The sequence below is a fragment of the Brassica oleracea genome, chromosome C3 (genome assembly GCF_000695525.1).
Source record: "Brassica oleracea var. oleracea cultivar TO1000 chromosome C3, BOL, whole genome shotgun sequence".
NCBI lineage: Eukaryota > Viridiplantae > Streptophyta > Magnoliopsida > Brassicales > Brassicaceae > Brassica > Brassica oleracea.
The window spans coordinates 2,265,541-2,281,537 of NC_027750.1; the positions used below are offsets into that span (position 1 = coordinate 2,265,541).

The 15,997-nt window shown below is 40.2% G+C and overlaps 4 protein-coding genes and 1 non-coding gene across 5 annotated transcripts; 3 read left to right on the forward strand and 2 right to left on the reverse strand.

Annotated features, from left to right (window-relative positions):
- The first annotated feature begins 669 nt into the window (after positions 1 to 669).
- On the forward strand, positions 670 to 5,316 carry LOC106329222 (AP2-like ethylene-responsive transcription factor AIL6). Its single transcript, XM_013767843.1, has 9 exons — positions 670 to 987; positions 1,140 to 1,339; positions 1,605 to 2,280; positions 2,401 to 2,483; positions 3,826 to 3,834; positions 3,928 to 4,016; positions 4,110 to 4,183; positions 4,267 to 4,394; positions 4,488 to 5,316. The coding sequence occupies exons 2-9, from the start codon at positions 1,204 to 1,206 to the stop codon at positions 4,994 to 4,996; spliced, it is 1,704 nt and encodes a 567-aa protein (XP_013623297.1). The 5' UTR covers positions 670 to 987; positions 1,140 to 1,203; the 3' UTR covers positions 4,997 to 5,316.
- Positions 5,317 to 5,684: 368 nt separating this feature from the next.
- TRNAR-CCU lies at positions 5,685 to 5,757 on the forward strand. The gene has a single exon. It is a non-coding gene; the product is annotated as a tRNA-Arg (tRNA).
- Positions 5,758 to 5,974: 217 nt separating this feature from the next.
- LOC106334084 (L-type lectin-domain containing receptor kinase IX.1-like) lies at positions 5,975 to 7,948 on the reverse strand. Its single transcript, XM_013772435.1, is given in 4 exon segments — positions 5,975 to 6,100; positions 6,102 to 6,221; positions 6,223 to 7,131; positions 7,133 to 7,948. Coding segments are annotated over 4 exon segments (1,971 nt in total).
- Positions 7,949 to 9,129: 1,181 nt separating this feature from the next.
- Positions 9,130 to 13,082, forward strand: LOC106334767 (probable cytosolic oligopeptidase A). The gene is made up of 17 exons (XM_013773123.1): positions 9,130 to 9,351; positions 9,454 to 9,621; positions 9,780 to 9,903; positions 10,016 to 10,092; positions 10,229 to 10,372; positions 10,458 to 10,688; positions 10,764 to 10,854; positions 10,952 to 11,073; positions 11,162 to 11,269; positions 11,359 to 11,604; positions 11,745 to 11,890; positions 12,009 to 12,126; positions 12,222 to 12,381; positions 12,467 to 12,498; positions 12,571 to 12,636; positions 12,722 to 12,793; positions 12,888 to 13,082. The coding sequence occupies exons 1-17, from the start codon at positions 9,232 to 9,234 to the stop codon at positions 12,966 to 12,968; spliced, it is 2,106 nt and encodes a 701-aa protein (XP_013628577.1). The 5' UTR covers positions 9,130 to 9,231; the 3' UTR covers positions 12,969 to 13,082.
- An 80-nt stretch (positions 13,083 to 13,162) lies between these two features.
- LOC106334768 (transcription factor GTE2-like) lies at positions 13,163 to 15,380 on the reverse strand. Its single transcript, XM_013773124.1, has 3 exons — positions 13,854 to 15,380; positions 13,565 to 13,763; positions 13,163 to 13,475 (listed from the first exon to the last, which is right to left on the reverse strand). The coding sequence occupies exons 1-3, from the start codon at positions 15,162 to 15,164 to the stop codon at positions 13,396 to 13,398; spliced, it is 1,590 nt and encodes a 529-aa protein (XP_013628578.1). The 5' UTR covers positions 15,165 to 15,380; the 3' UTR covers positions 13,163 to 13,395.
- Positions 15,381 to 15,997: the final 617 nt, after the last annotated feature.

Below are 15,997 nucleotides of genomic sequence, written 5' to 3' on the forward strand. Positions count from 1 at the left end.
ATATATATATATATATATATTTTAAATCTTAATGATTAATTAAATTAGACTTTTATTTATATGATTTTGTAATCATTTGTATTTTGTTATAACAAAAATTTTAAACCATGGATCGCAAAATTTGAATGTGAGACTTTTAACAGTTTTAGTAATTTATAGTCATTTTTTAAAATTCAAAATATAACATATACAAAAAAATCTAAATTTTTATAATATGGTTATTGTGTTTTTAAAAAAAATATTTTAATAGTTTTAAATTAAACAAATTTGATAGAAGATACATTTTTTTATAGATCTTTATTATTCAAAATCATTAATTGTCATATATACTTTACCCACATTAGGTAATTCCGTAATCTTTATTTAAAAAAATAATAAATGATATTTAATAATGAATTTATGGTTAGTTTAATAAAAAGCTTATTATATAACTAGATGGATCAACCTATTTTTTTAATAATTCTAAAAATAGTGACAATACGTGGTTACAAAAAAAAAATTGTAATATTTCACAAATAATATAGAGGGGATCACCTTCAAAACAACACAATTACAAAGCTAGAATAGATATCTCTCTCTCCTGTATTACGCCGGGCGACACAGAAGTAACCGCTGTATTTTTTCTAAAACTCTCTCTCTCTCTCTCTCTCTCTCTCTCTCTCTCTCCTAACTCTACATGCACACTCTCTCTCTCTCTCTACTGCAACTGCATTATTATTATTATTTTTGATTAAATAAAACGAGCGCCCCATCTCCTTTCTCCCTCCCCCTCTCCTTTCTTTATAAGTAGACGTCTCAGACGATCCTTAAAGAGCTTCTGCTTCCCATCTTCTTTTCTCTTCTCCTCGGACAACTGTTTACATCCAATAGAATAGATAGATCTTTTGATAAATAACCTCGTGATTATCGTTTCCTACAAGTATTTCATATATTAGTCTTCTTCCCACAAATGCAGTTCTCTGAAAGCTTAGTGTAACGCTTGATCAGGTTTGTATTTGTCTTTATAAAAGAATAACCTTTTTTTTCTGGATTTCTACTTAAATCTCTTTTGTCCTTTTCTGAAGAACCAGTATAGAAATTTATAGGCGGTTCCATTCTCTCTCCTAATTTTTTTACTAATATAATCAAATCTTTACCAGGATCTACCGAAGAAGAAGAACAACAACAACAAACAAGAGAGAGAAAGCACAAAAAGTGAACTAGATGGCTCCGATGACGAACTGGTTAACGTTTTCTTTGTCACCAATGGAGATGTTGAGGTCATCTGATCAGTCTCAGTTCGTGTCCTATGACGCTTCTTCCGCCGCCTCATCTCCTTACCTCCTCGATAATTTCTATGGTAATAATATAAAATAAACTACTTCTTTCTTTTTATCTTTGAGGTACTAAACGAAACACGAAATGATTGTAGTTTAACATAGTATAGGCTCTAGTAACCGACTTGGTAGCTTAAATGCTTTATCCTATAAACCGAGTTGTGCTGAACTCAGCTTCCCTCGTGTTCTTCTCTGACTGACTTTGTCTGTTTCCGACAAAAGGCAAAAGAAAAAAAATAGTTTTTTTCTTTTCTCATACGGAAAAAATAAAGACTTCTTTGTATGTAGGTTGGACGAATCAAAAGCCTCAGGAAGAAGAAGAAGCTCAGATAACAGCTTCTATGGCGGATTCAACAATCCTAACATCCTTCGTGGACTCACAGAATCATTCTCAGAACCATATCCCAAAGCTAGAAGATTTTCTCGGTGACTTCCGTTACTCCGACAACAGCCAAACAGAGACACAAGACTCTTCTTCCCTCACTCATATCTACGATCCACGTCACCACCAGAACCAAACCGGGTTTTACTCTGATCATAACCACGATTTCAAAACCATGACCGGTTTTCAAACCGCTTTTTCAACGAACTCCGGTTCTGAAGTCGACGACTCGGTTTCAATGAGCCGGACTCATCTCGCAGGAGAATATTTGGGACACGTGGTGGAGTCTTCTGGTCAGGAGCTTGGTTTTATTCACGGTGGAGCTAACACCGGAGGAGTTTTGTCACTTGGGGTTAACATTAACAACACTAATAATCACGCGAGTAATGATAATAATAAGATTTCCGAGTATAACTACCGTGGTAATAACAACGGTGAGAGAATCATCAACAATAACAACAGAGAGAAGACAGATTCTGAGAAGGAGAAGCCTGTTGTGGCAGTGGAAAGATCAGATTCTTCTAACAAGAAGGTCGCTGATACGTTTGGACAAAGGACTTCCATTTACCGAGGAGTTACAAGGTATGCTCAAAAACAAGAAGAGTCAAAGGAGTTGTGTTGTCATTAGTCAAAGCCATTGACTGAAGTTTTTATTTTTTTGGTAATTAAATGAAGTATTAATGTGAATTTTGATTGATGCAGACATAGATGGACGGGAAGGTATGAAGCTCATCTATGGGATAATAGCTGTAGGCGAGAAGGTCAGGCCAGGAAAGGACGTCAAGGTATATATTTTTTCTTTTCAATCTATTTGATTTCATCACTGTTACAAACTTACAATCTTTCTTGACGTCAAGAATTGCAATCTCGTGTGGTTATTTTGGTTTTACATATATGTCGTTTAGGCATATGCTGTTTTGGTTGTGAATCCTTGGTGTTTTTTCCCCTTGTCCCCAAGTGGGATTTAGAAGGATTAAGAAGAGTGAGCTATAGGATAAGTTTGTCAATGAAATTGAATGCAAGATTCAAAAGAAGCTTTACCTTTTTCCTTTTATTTTATTGATCTGTCTACATCTTTATTATGATGATTGATTGAAACTTTGGGTGACTACATTTGCTAAGGGTAGCCAAAGTTTTTAACTTTGACAATACTTTTGAGTCAGAACTTAGGGATAAAAAAGAAGGGTATGAAATATAATACTATAAGATATAGCTGTTGTTCGTTGAATTTCCATATATTTAGCCGAAGGGTGCCGCCATTTTGTTCCTTTGTCTCTGTTACATTTTCAAAATTCTTTCATTTCAGCCTAAAGGTACATACACTGGGTCCCAATGGCATTGCCTATATGATGCAACCTCTGTTTCTTTGATTGACATGTTTTTGGTCCCACTTTGACCCTATAATCCCACATTTTTTCTTCACCTACATATTGTTAAGCATATACTATATGATTTGATGTTATGTAGTAGGCATGTGATGTGAGACCATTGGCCTGTTTCTTCAGTATTTAGCTTCATAGGGGTTGAAGTGAAGAGTACCTGGGTTTGTTAGAGGTTATTTTTAATTTATGTCTTAAGTGCAAAACATGATGCTACTTCAGTGAAAATAGATGAAAATTTAAATGAAAATTGAAAAGATTTGAAGTGTTTCTGCTGTCCATAAGGTGTCAGATTGATTTACATGTAGAGTTCACATCAACAAAGCAAAGTCTGAATATTCTCAGTAGCTTTTACTTTATTTTTATATATGTTCTTGCTTTGGGCTACCAGTACCACCTCCACCAACAAGAGTGGGGATCTAGGGTTTGACCACATCCAAGACTTCCATTCTCTCTCTTTTTGTTTGTATATTTTCAAATTCTCTCACTTTTGCTTTCTGAGTATTATGACCGGTTTCAAAATATCCAAAAAGAATCTGAAACATAACATTGTGGTTGATATTTAATTTCCCTTTACATGGTCTGCATTATTTTCTTGCATAACAGAACCAATGTTAGACTAATAGAATTTCTTTGGTAATATTTGTTACATCTCCTTTAAGCATTTTGATCATTCCGTTGTCTAAATACTTTCCTCTTTTGTACGCATGTGCCATTGATGGATACCGGCTTTTGCTTAAATCAACAGTATACTTGGGTAAGAACAATATCTCAACTAGTCAGTTCTTACAAGATCAATAAACAATAATCGACATGCATAATAAAACTGTTTCTTTTGTGAAATATTCAGGTGGATATGACAAAGAAGATAAGGCAGCACGAGCTTACGATCTAGCAGCTCTGAAGTACTGGAATACTGCTGCTACCACCAATTTTCCTGTACGTACCTTCCTTCTCCTCTTCTGATTTGGTCCGTTAGTGTTTTTTATTTATATTGGTCACGATTTGCTAATTTCTTATAATGATTTTTAGATTACGAACTACTCAAAAGAATTAGAGCAAATGAAGCACATGACCAAACAAGAGTTCATTGCTTCCCTTAGAAGGTAAGATCCATAAACAAGACCCTTTTTTTGTGTCAAAGGTTTATATATATGTGTATTTTTTATAATAACCGATATAATTACAGGAAGAGTAGTGGATTCTCTAGAGGAGCTTCCATGTACCGAGGTGTAACAAGACATCATCAACAAGGACGTTGGCAAGCTAGGATAGGCCGTGTTGCCGGCAACAAAGATCTTTACCTCGGAACCTTTGGTAAGTCAAATCAATAAACTTCAATAAAGATATTAAAATCACCAAGCTAAGGTTCTAAATATTATTTTTTTTTTTTTGGTGTTGGTGTTGTAGCAACGGAAGAGGAAGCAGCTGAGGCATACGACATAGCAGCGATCAAATTCAGAGGAATAAACGCTGTAACCAACTTTGAGATGAACCGTTACGACGTTGAAGCCATCATGAAGAGTGCACTTCCTATCGGTGGTGCAGCAAAACGTCTCAAGCTCTCTTTAGAATCTGAGCAGAAACCTATCATCGGTCATCATCAACTCCACCATTTTCAGCAACAACATCAACAGCTTCAGTCCTCTCCCAATGACAGTAGCATTAACTTCGCTCTTTGTCCTAGCTCAGCCTCTCAGTCTCAGATGATTCCATGTGGAATCCCTTTTGAAGCAGCTTCTCTTTACCATCATCAACAGCAGCAGCAGCAACAACAGAACTTTTTCCAGCATTTTCCGGCGAATGCAGCTTCTGATTCGACGGACTCTAATAATAACTCCAACGTTCAAAGCTCAATGGGACTAATGGCGCCAAATGCAGCAGCTGAGTTCTTCCTCTGGCCTAATCAGTCTTACTAGAATCGACATGTGATTTGGAGTCTGTTTTTGTTTGGTTAAGTTCTTAATAGTCTTTTAAGGGATACAACTTCCTGATTATGGCTAACCTATAAGCTGATTAGAAGAATATGAAAATCTCGCTTGCGTCTATTTTTTTTTGGGTTTCATTAACTGTTGTTTAGGCAGGAGTAGATGGGGGTGAAAAGTGGAAGAGCTGAAAACAGTTGGGGTTATTATTGTATCAAATTATAAACTCGGTGGTGAAAATGGTAGGTTTTCGGGAATTAGGGGTGGTTTCGTTATCCTTTCTTCTATGTATCAGGGCACTGTACTTTGCTTTCTATTATCGCTTTCTATTATCGTTATACCGTCGAGCCTGTCTCCCGGATGAAAAAAATATTTTATCTTGAAAAAGTGGAAGAGCTGAGAACAGTTGTTCGCTGTATATATCTTCATGAGACTAGTGTTCTTTTAAGGCTTCGTTTAAAACTATAATGATGTGCCTTCTTCTTCACATCGACGATCTCAAACTGCATTACTAACCATTCTTTCATGTCTGAATGAGTTTTCCATGGTTTTTATAGCTTCCAAAATCTTAGGACCGACTTTGTTTAACCGGGTTAGTTAAATTAAATGGCCACTAAACTCACCAATCTGAGAAGTTGCAATAAAATATGATATTTTCTAGAAGTATGTATGCCAACAAGAAGCGCCTGTAGCTCAGTGGATAGAGCGTCTGTTTCCTAAGCAGAAGGCCGTAGGTTCGACCCCTACCTGGCGCGACAAATTTAAGTTTTTGATTTCTTTTTTTTTTTTGTCTTCCAAAGCCTTCTGAGATAGGAATTAATATCTTTAATTAAAGAAACTTGTTTCACAAGCAAGAGTAACAGGAACAATGAATATCAAATTACACAGACGCAAGAACACAATACAAACACACGCATATATATATCCACACAAAGAAAGAAACAAAAGTACAAAAAGCAACAGAGATCTTACTCAACGACCAAGTTGAGCACTTGAAAACGTTGCTGTCGCAGCTCCACCAGAGCTAACCGATGTTCCAGTACTCGAAGACGACACATGATAACTAGCAACAGGCATTTTACTCGGAAGATGAGGCAACGCGCGGTGCTTCCAAACTCAACACCTGGATCGCTTGTTTTATCCAAGGCCTCGAGTTCCTATCAGGATGAGCACACCACATCCCCACAACCATAAGACACTCCGCTTGCATCTTATCAAAAACCATCAACCTCAAGTTTCTCATCAACGGCTGTGATCAATTCTCCTCTCCCATACAAGTCCCACACTCTCTCCACAAGGCTCGTTTCAGGCTCCACTCTTCCTTGCCTCGGATCAACAGACTTTCTCCCCGTCACAATCTCCAACGTGACAACACCAAAGCTATAAACATCAGACTCTTTGCTCGCCCTCCCCGTGCTTATGTACTCAGGAGCCATGTAACCGAACGTTCCCGCCAACCCCGTGGTCTGCGGGCCCAGCTCGTGGTCCATCAGCCTAGCCAGCCCGAAATCACCAAGCTTGGCGTTGAAATTAGAGTCAAGCATCACGTTACTCGCTTTAATATCTCTATGCACAACGCACTGCTCCCACTCCTCGTGTAGATAAAGCAGAGCAGAGGCTATACCTAGAGTTACCTTGCACCTCACGGCCCAAGCGAGATGCGGCTTTTTACCAAATAAGTGAGCGTCTAAGCTACCGTTTGGCATGAACTCGTCTACCATTAGAAACTCGTCTTTCTCGTGGCACCAACCGATGAGATGCACAAGGTTCCGATGTCTCAAGCTGCTGATTATCTTCACCTCCGTTATGAACTCTCTTTTCCCCTGCTTAGACCCGCCTGCGAACTTCTTCACCGCAACCATCATGTCTAAGCCGTTTAAGTAGCCTTTGTAAACCGCTCCGAACCCTCCTTCCCCAAGCTTCCTATCGTCAGAGAAGTTGTTAGCAGCTGATGCGAGTTCTCTGTAAGTAAACTTTCTCGGCCCTGCTCCTCTTTCGAGATCTTCGTTTATCGATGTCAAGTTCCCTGTCTCCTCTGCTCTCTTCTTCCTTTTCAAGAAGACGATGAGGGAGACAGCGAGAAACGTCAGCAAGACAAAGCCAGAAGCCGAAACACCGATGATCAACCATCAACCATTTCCTGTCTTTTTCAGTTTTCTCGACATCATCATCTCTTATTAGTTCAAGGCTTGAGCTGTACTCCCACGACAGAAGTCTATTCCCTTCGGTGGACCCACCAGACGTCGCACTAAACCCAACAGTGACTTCTGATGGCAGCACCTTCGAAAGATCGATGATGTAAGAAAGGCTCGAGTTCTCCTTCGGATCAGACGTCGTGTCGTATCTCCAAGAGACGCTCAAGTTTCTCCTAGCGGAATCGTAGACGATCACCACGCGGCCTATGTCTCTGCTGTGCGAGGAAGCGTTCCAAGAAGTTACGTTGGAAGAGACGAGAGAGTTGTTGTTGATTCCCACGTGAGACTTCATGTCGAGAGGATCCCAGTTTGTATTAGTAAAGGTATCAAACTCGACGTGGACGAGCGGGTAAGAAGAAGAGAGCACGTTGGTTTCGTTGAACAGACCCAAGAAACCACCAGCTGAGTTGGGAGGCATTTGGATTCCGGCTGGAGCGAGGAAGAAAGCGAAGCCGTGGCCGTAGTTACCGAACGCAACACCACGAGTGTCGATCCTGAAGGAGAAGCTGGTAGTGAAATCAGAAGGCTTGCCGATCTCAGGATCCCATAGAGGTATCTTTTTACCGTAAGTAGCCCAACCGGAACGGCAAGTGGAGTCAATGTTGGTAAGCTCAACAGCGCCGTTAGCTCTTGCATCTCCTTGGTACACTACTTCAGAAATATCTGACCCGAAACGAGGTATGTTGAAGTGAACTGAACAGACAAAAGGGAGAAACGAAACAAAGGAAAACAAGAAGATTGAGTTGGCCATTTTGCAATTAACACAAAGAGACCAATTTGGTGCTATTGATATGTATACTTCACAGCAGAAAGTCAACGACTAAACCGCAAGACGCAGAATGATTGCTACTGATCAGCCTGATCCCAAATACACAAAGTTATAAACAATCATCAGGTCACAACAACAATAGTTGACCTTAAGAGTAAACAAATCAAAATCCAAATTGAATATATTCTAATGAATATGACATGAAAGGATTATTAAAATGTGGAAGACATGTTTTGAGTGCTCATCCTAGATTGTAGCTTAAGATAATCACAAGGCATATCAAAAGACAAAACATCATTTAATCCAGGCAATGTGACTTCAAAAATAAAGTTTACCAGCAGAACCACAAGGAAAAGTGGACCATTAACACTTACCTTTTCCACAGAGCTAGTTTATGCACAGAACAACCACCATGGTTTTGAACAAGAGACGAATGGTCACCAACAACACAGGCGGTTTAACTGTAGACTTAGGAACATGTCAATGCACAGTAAGTAAGAACCATGGCCTGCAACATTTAAAAACCCTACAAGATAAAAGTACATAGAAAGGAAAAAGTCTTGAGACTTTTTGAGAATAAACAAAACTGTACGGATGTATATTTTATGAAGAACCAAATGGATATGAAAACAACTTCCTCCAAGTCAATGACAAAACCTGGATTAGAAAAATAAGCTCATCTGAAGAGCCAGCTCAACCTCAGCATAAAACTACCATCAATCTTCTAACCGTAGTTTTTGTTTTCTTTGTTTTGTCAACTAAAAGTCTATCTGTTACCACTAAAAAGAATTCTAATGAGAAAGCAATATAATTGACATTAAGAATAAACAAATGGTTATCATAATTGTAGTATAACTCTTATCCTACGTGCAAGAATCAACCAACACCAAAAAAACATTATCTTTGAAAGTGATGTAATCATGTGAAACTTTAAAAGAAAGTAGAAATGAGATTATAATGTTTGTAAGTTGTAACCATGGATCATGCAGTTCAGAAAACGACTTATCAGTAACACATCACTTATCACGAAAAGGTCATTTCGTCGAACTCTTGGTATGCACGTTCGTAAAATATCAGAAGGACCGTTTGCAAAAATTTCTCTTAAACGCAAGCCCAAGTTTTTATTATTATCATTTTCGCCCTTAACTTTACTTTAATCATAAAATCAGCCCATCAGCTTTAGCTTCTTGTACTTTCTGTCCGTCTCCCAGATCCAACCTGCACTACCTCCAAACTCTCATCCTCTCTCTCGTTCGTCTCCTTCAATGGCTTCTGAAGACTCTCTCTCCTCGAATCCTCTGTTGCAGAACTTTGAGTTCCCTCCGTTCGACGTCGTCGATGCTCACCACGTCAGACCCGGGATCCGTGCTCTGTTGCACCAGCTCGTACGAATCTGTTGTCTATGTTATTCGATTTGTTGATGTGATCGCATGTATGTAGATGTTGTTGACAAATGTGAGAATCACGATCGTGATGTTTTTATCCAGGAAGCTGAATTGGAGCAGCTAGAGAAAACCGTGGAGCCTTCATGGCCAAAGCTAGTGGAGCCGTTGGAGAAGATCATTGATCGCTTAACCGTTGTTTGGGGGATGATCAATCACCTTAAGGCTGTTAAGGACACACCTGAGCTTCGTGCTGCCATTGAAGAAGTTCAGGTAAAGGAGATTATAATTGTTTGATTGAGATTATTTATTCTGGTGTCTACATGTGTTTTGATTGCCATTAAACTTTTACATCAAATGCGGAAAATGATAGTTTGCTCAATGGATTAGGATTCATTTTCTTGGTTTTCTAATCATGCTTTCATCTACAGCCAGAGAAAGTGAAGTTCCAGCTCAGGTTGGGACAGAGCAAACCGATTTACAATGCATTTAAGTCTATTCGAGAATCTCCAGACTGGAATACACTGATGGAAGCTCGTCAACGATTAGTAGAAGGTAAGTAACTATAACTGAAACATAACCAAGAACACAATTTGTTATTCCCTTTCAATTTTAAGTTTCAGCGTTTAGAGATAATGTGCTAACTATGGTATTCGTTTGTTTTCAGCACAAATAAAGGAGGCGGTTCTCAGTGGTATTGCTCTTGAAGATGACAAGAGAGAAGAGTTTAACAAAATTGAACAGGTTTGTCTAGACGATTAAATGTCAGTTTGTTTAGTTAATGTATTTAGGTTTGTCACAGCTCCATGTCCTTAAGCATGGGTTCCGTGTGATTAGTTAAATATCATCTGCGTATTTGAACTGACGCTTTCCAATACAGGAACTCGAGAAACTTTCCCATAAGTTTTCTGAGAATGTTTTGGACGCTACAAAGAAGTTTGAAAAGTTGATAACAGACAAGAAAGACATCGAGGGTTTGCCACCATCTGCACTTGGGCTATTTGCGCAAGCAGCTGTTTCCAAGGTATGGACAATAACGGAAAGATAAAGTTTCATGTCGTTTTACATTGTTTTTCCAGTTGCTGATGCCTCTTGATTTATGACACAAGGGCCATGAAAATGCAACTGCTGACGCTGGACCATGGCTCATTACACTGGATGCTCCTAGTTACCTCCCCGTCATGCAACATGCAACAAATCGTGCTCTGCGTGAGGAGGTTTATCGTGCTTACTTATCTCGTGCCTCGTCGGGTGAATTAGATAATACTGCAATCATCGACCAAATCTTGAAGCTCCGATTGGAAAAGGCTAAGCTTCTTGGTTACAGCAATTACGCTGAGGTACAGTCATCTAATTAAGTCAAATTACTCTCCTTTACTCGTAGGCGTTATTTTAATGTGACTCTCCTAGTCCAGGTAAGCATGGCCACGAAAATGGCTACTGTAGAGACAGCAGATGAGCTATTAGAAAAGCTTCGCAGTGCTTCTTGGGCTCCTGCTGTTCAAGGTAACTCCTAGTGAAGTAGGCTACTATTGCATTTATCTATCCAACAAAGTATGTAGTTGTTACCCTTACAATCTAATTAATGTTCATGTGGACACAGACATAGAAGACCTTAAGAGTTTTGCAAAGGACCAAGGTGCTGCAGAAGCTGACAGTTTGACTCACTGGGACATCACTTTCTGGAGTGAGAGGCTCCGTGAATCGAAATATGATATCAATGAGGTACTTGTCCCTTTCTTTAGCTTGCGATACAACTATATTGTTTTGAAACTCTTGATCGCTTATCAGTCACTGCTCGTATTTCTTGCAGGAAGAACTGCGACCCTATTTCTCACTGCCAAAGGTTATGGATGGGCTTTTCGGTCTAGCTAAGACCCTTTTTGGAATTGATGTAGCACCGGCGGATGGTGTTGCTCCGGTATAATTTGGAGCCTAGTCTGTTGTGATTCTCCTTATGTTCATCATGTTATTATCTTTGTTAACATGTTATATATCATTGCCTTGAAGGTCTGGAACAGCGACGTTAGGTTCTACTGCATCAAAGATTCTTCTGGAAATCCAACTGCTTATTTCTACTTTGATCCATACTCTCGTCCTTCAGAAAAGAGAGACGGTGCTTGGATGGATGAAGTTTTTTCCCGTAGCCGAGTCATGGCTCAGAAGGGTTCCTCCGTTCGGCTTCCTGTTGCGCAAATGGTCTGCAACCAAACTCCACCGGTTGGTGACAAGCCAAGCCTTATGACATTCCGTGAGGTAAATAAAATCAGTTGGTACAGCTTATCGCACTATGTGTAGCTTTCCATTAGTGTAGGAGCATGACATGAATCTTGATAGTGTTACTCTTATATACATGGTCAAAGACTCACGATCATCGTTAACACTCTGATTCACAGGTAGAGACTGTATTCCATGAATTTGGTCATGCTCTCCAGCATATGCTGACGAAAGAGGATGAGGGACTAGTTGCTGGCATCCGAAATATCGAGTGGGATGCAGTTGAATTACCTTCACAGTTTATGGAGAACTGGTGCTACCACAGGTACTTGGGTTCAACTGCCTTGTCGATTATTAATTTACAAACTCTGTGATTTCAGTGCTGCGTAGAGGGATTTTTTACTGGTAAATTTCTAATGAACGTTATATGTATGCGGTTTCAGGGAGACCTTAATGAGCATTGCTAAGCATTATCAAACAGGGGAAACTCTTCCTGAGAATGTATACAAGAAGCTCCTTGCTGCAAGAACATTCCGTGCAGGGTCCCTTAGTCTTCGTCAGGTCAGGACATCATACCAAATAGCTTATGTTCATATGTATCACCGGGGATCTGTAAGAAACACATTTCACTTAATATACTCTTGTTTGGTTTCCAGTTGAAGTTCGCTACGGTTGATCTGGAGCTACACACAAAGTATGTGCCAGGTGGGACAGAGTCTATTTACGATGTTGATCAAAGGGTGTCCATGAAAACACAAGTCATCCCTCCCCTTCCTGAGGATAGATTCCTCTGTAGCTTCAGCCATATATTTGCAGGTAAAACCCTGCCCTTAAACGACAGCCATACACACTAGTCGTTCTGTAGTTTCTTACACTCTTTCACGTTTTCATGTTTTGTCAGGCGGTTATGCAGCTGGATATTATAGTTACAAGGTATTATCATATATATTCTTGCTTCTATATAATTCAATAGTAGAAATTCTAAATACAACTTTTGTGGTGCAGTGGGCGGAGGTTTTGTCTGCAGATGCGTTTTCAGCTTTTGAAGATGCTGGATTAGATGACATCAAGGTATATATTTATTGCAAAACAAATCATATGAACCTTCAATTCGGTTTTCCAGATTTGTAAACATCTCTTTGTGTTGGAAACACAGGCCGTTAAAGAGACAGGACAGAGATTCAGAAACACTATACTTGCTCTGGGAGGAGGAAAAGCGCCTCTACAAGTAAATTTTCTCATTGCCCTTTAGGTTCTACTCGTCTATATCTATAGATTCAAAGCCGTTCGCTCTAAATCTGTGATGTTGTGACAATGAGCAGGTGTTTGTGGAGTTCAGAGGACGAGAACCTTCCCCAGAGCCTCTTCTCAGGCACAACGGACTCTTGGTTGCTACTGCTTGAAACATATGCATTTTCTTTAAAACTGATCTCGTCTCTACTCAAAAACGTTTTTCTTGAATAGAGAGTCATCCTCGTACCATGCTTTTCAGATATAAAATTGAACTTTTTCCTTGATTCACTGAGCATGTCTTGCGTAGTCTAATCAATCAAAATCCAGAGATGTGAGTGGGGGTGAGATAAGTCAATGCTTCTATAAAGAAAACGAACAGAGATTCCTTCATTCATTGTACAAAAGCTCAAACAAAAGCGACAAATAGGAACAAAACCCACCACCAAATGATCCTCCTTCATCTTCTCTAAGGTCACTCTCAACCTCTGTCCATCGAGTCACCAATAATCTAAAGAACTAAAGAACCTTAACTTGAAAGAGAAAAAGGAAACTATTCAACTTCATTATCATCCTAGGAATCTAACACCTCTTCCACTTTCATTCTTTTGCTTCCACAAATGGCGATTGCACACTATCAGCATCTGAATCACTTCCTGATGAGCTCCCTGACTCTGAATCTACATAATGAGGCAAAAGATGACAATTAAAAACATTATTTTATATTTAAAAAAATCACATTTGAACATATGAAAGGAAAAATCATTACCACTAGAAGAAGAACCGCCACTAGAACTGGAGCTGCCAGAAGAACTAGACCCAGCAGTGGCGGCTGTACCATCCCTTTCAATCTCCACTGATGGATAATCCTCAATCGGTATATCTTCCCCAATGTCTACATCCTCTTCTCCTCCATCCCCTCCTTTCCTCACTCTCTTCTCAGCACTTCCCATTTCCATCACCGGAGGCTGATGACAACATACACAAATAAAGATCATTACTAACAAGACAGAAACAATGCCTGATCTCTGACACATTTGACCATTAGTTTCCCTTACCATATTTCTCGTCGGAGTTGACAAGTTCTGAATAAACCCTTGTCTCTTAATCTTGCTCGCCATCTTTTTATAATTAGTGACAAAACGATCAAGCTCCCATAGAGTCTCATTGTCCAACTCCTCGATATCCAACTCAATCTCGTCTCCGTCTTGAGGCAGATTCGTGGTTCTCTTCTTAAGAATCTGAATCAACTGTCCAAGCTTCTCAGGAGGCAGCTCCTGTAGATTCACACCGAGCTTTGCCTTTTCTTCCATCGTCATCTCTCGCTTGTTTGGATCCTTAGCCTTAGGCTTCGGTAACTTCCCTTTCCTCCCCTTGGGCGCTTCTCCCACCTCAAGAGGCGATGCTTCCACTTGGTTAACCGGTTGAGGAGGAGGCGTTTCAACTTTGCTAACAACCGGCTGGGGAGGTGGTGATGGAGGAGGAGATGGGACACGTGGCAGCTCCATAACTGGAGGAGGCAATGTAGGTAACGGCTTCAAAGAATCCAACTTTTTCGCTATTGAAATCTGTTCAGGTCCTTTCCTTGCATTCTCCGACAGTCTTTGGTTGAGTTCAGACACTAGAGGAAGACGAGAAGAGGATCCCTGCTGCTGAGCCTGTTGTTGAGCCTCGAACTTCTTCAGCGTAGGAGTAAACCAAACATCGAACTGACTCAGAAGCTTCTCAGCCATTTTATAAACGTCTTGCCCCTTCGGATTATACGCCAAGGCATTCGTAAAAGTCAACCTAACATCTGAAGCGAAATCAACGGGAGATCTATAAAACCCCTTTTCAAGATTCGTCTTCACGGTGCCAAGATCCATAGGCTTCTTCACGATCAGATGATAGTCGTGAAGCCCTAACCCCAACACGTCGACAGGCGTGTTGAACACCCACGACCACTTGTGCTTCATCAGCTTCGCCAAGATCTGACCGCACGTCGACATCGTGCTCCTCAACGCCTTCTCCGACTCCAGATCCAACCTTCCATGGCTAGTCTTCTTCTTCTTCTTCGTCGTCGTCTTCTTGGCAACTCCAATTTCGTGAGCTGGAGTCGTGAAGGCTCCCGATTCGATTCGTTCCCTGAGGAACCGAACTTGCTCTAGCTCCAAATTGAGACGCTTCTTCAGCTCCCTGAGCTGAATCGAGGTGTAGGAGTCGAGATCGAAGGAAACGTAGTCTCCTCCATCGCGAAACTGGTTGCTCGAATTAGGGTTAGGGTTGGTGAAATCGTCGGGGTGGTTAGTGTGTTTCCTCATAAAAACGGCGTCGCATTGTCTTCTCTGAAACAAAGGTTCGTTTAGGTTAGCCAAAACCGCAGGTGCCATACATAAGGGCACAAGATCATTTCACGGAATCGCTTTTCTTCTTCTCCTCTTAGATCAAAAGGTCAGACCTTTATAGAGATTTAAAGGGGGAGGAAGTGAAGAGTTTTAACGACACCGGAGAAAAATTCCGGCGATCGGGAAAAGAACAGGAAGATTGATTGATTTAAAGAGTTTGTGTGTTTTTATTTTTGTCTTGAGAGAGCAGAACGAGGAACAAGAAGGTGAGGAACATCTCTTCTTAAAGGAGATTGATGTCTGCCCGACAAACTCTTAGTGTTTTAATCCACCGTTGATTTGTGATCTGACGGTTGAGATCTGTTTGGTGAAGTTGCCCGATCTAGCAGCCCGAGTAATCTGACATAGACGGTTCAGATCGTGTTAACAATCCGAGGGACACTTTCGTAGCCGTTGATTCATAAGTCTGTCTTTTTTCTTTTCTTTTTTTGCTGATTTTATGTGAGAGGGAAAAGCATGGGCAGATTAGTAATTTTGAAATCTGAACGGCCTGACATGGGCCACATTGATATTTTTTTTTATTTCTCTCTCGACTTTAGATTTTACTTTGGCCAGGTCAGCGGCGGGTTTGATGAACACTCTGTCCATTTGTTTTAGACTAATCATTCCCGTCTCCATCATGATTGCATCGAAACTGATAGACACGTTATTACAAATGTGAAGCAAAATTAATGTGACCGACGGTGAAGCTCGCCGGAACGGAAGGGGCAGGGACAAGAATGACGAAAATACCCCTCTAGAGAAATCTCCTGGCCTCTATTGCGCTTATAGATTTTTGAAACACATTTTCGAGCTTGGAAGAAAAAAATATTGTGCCA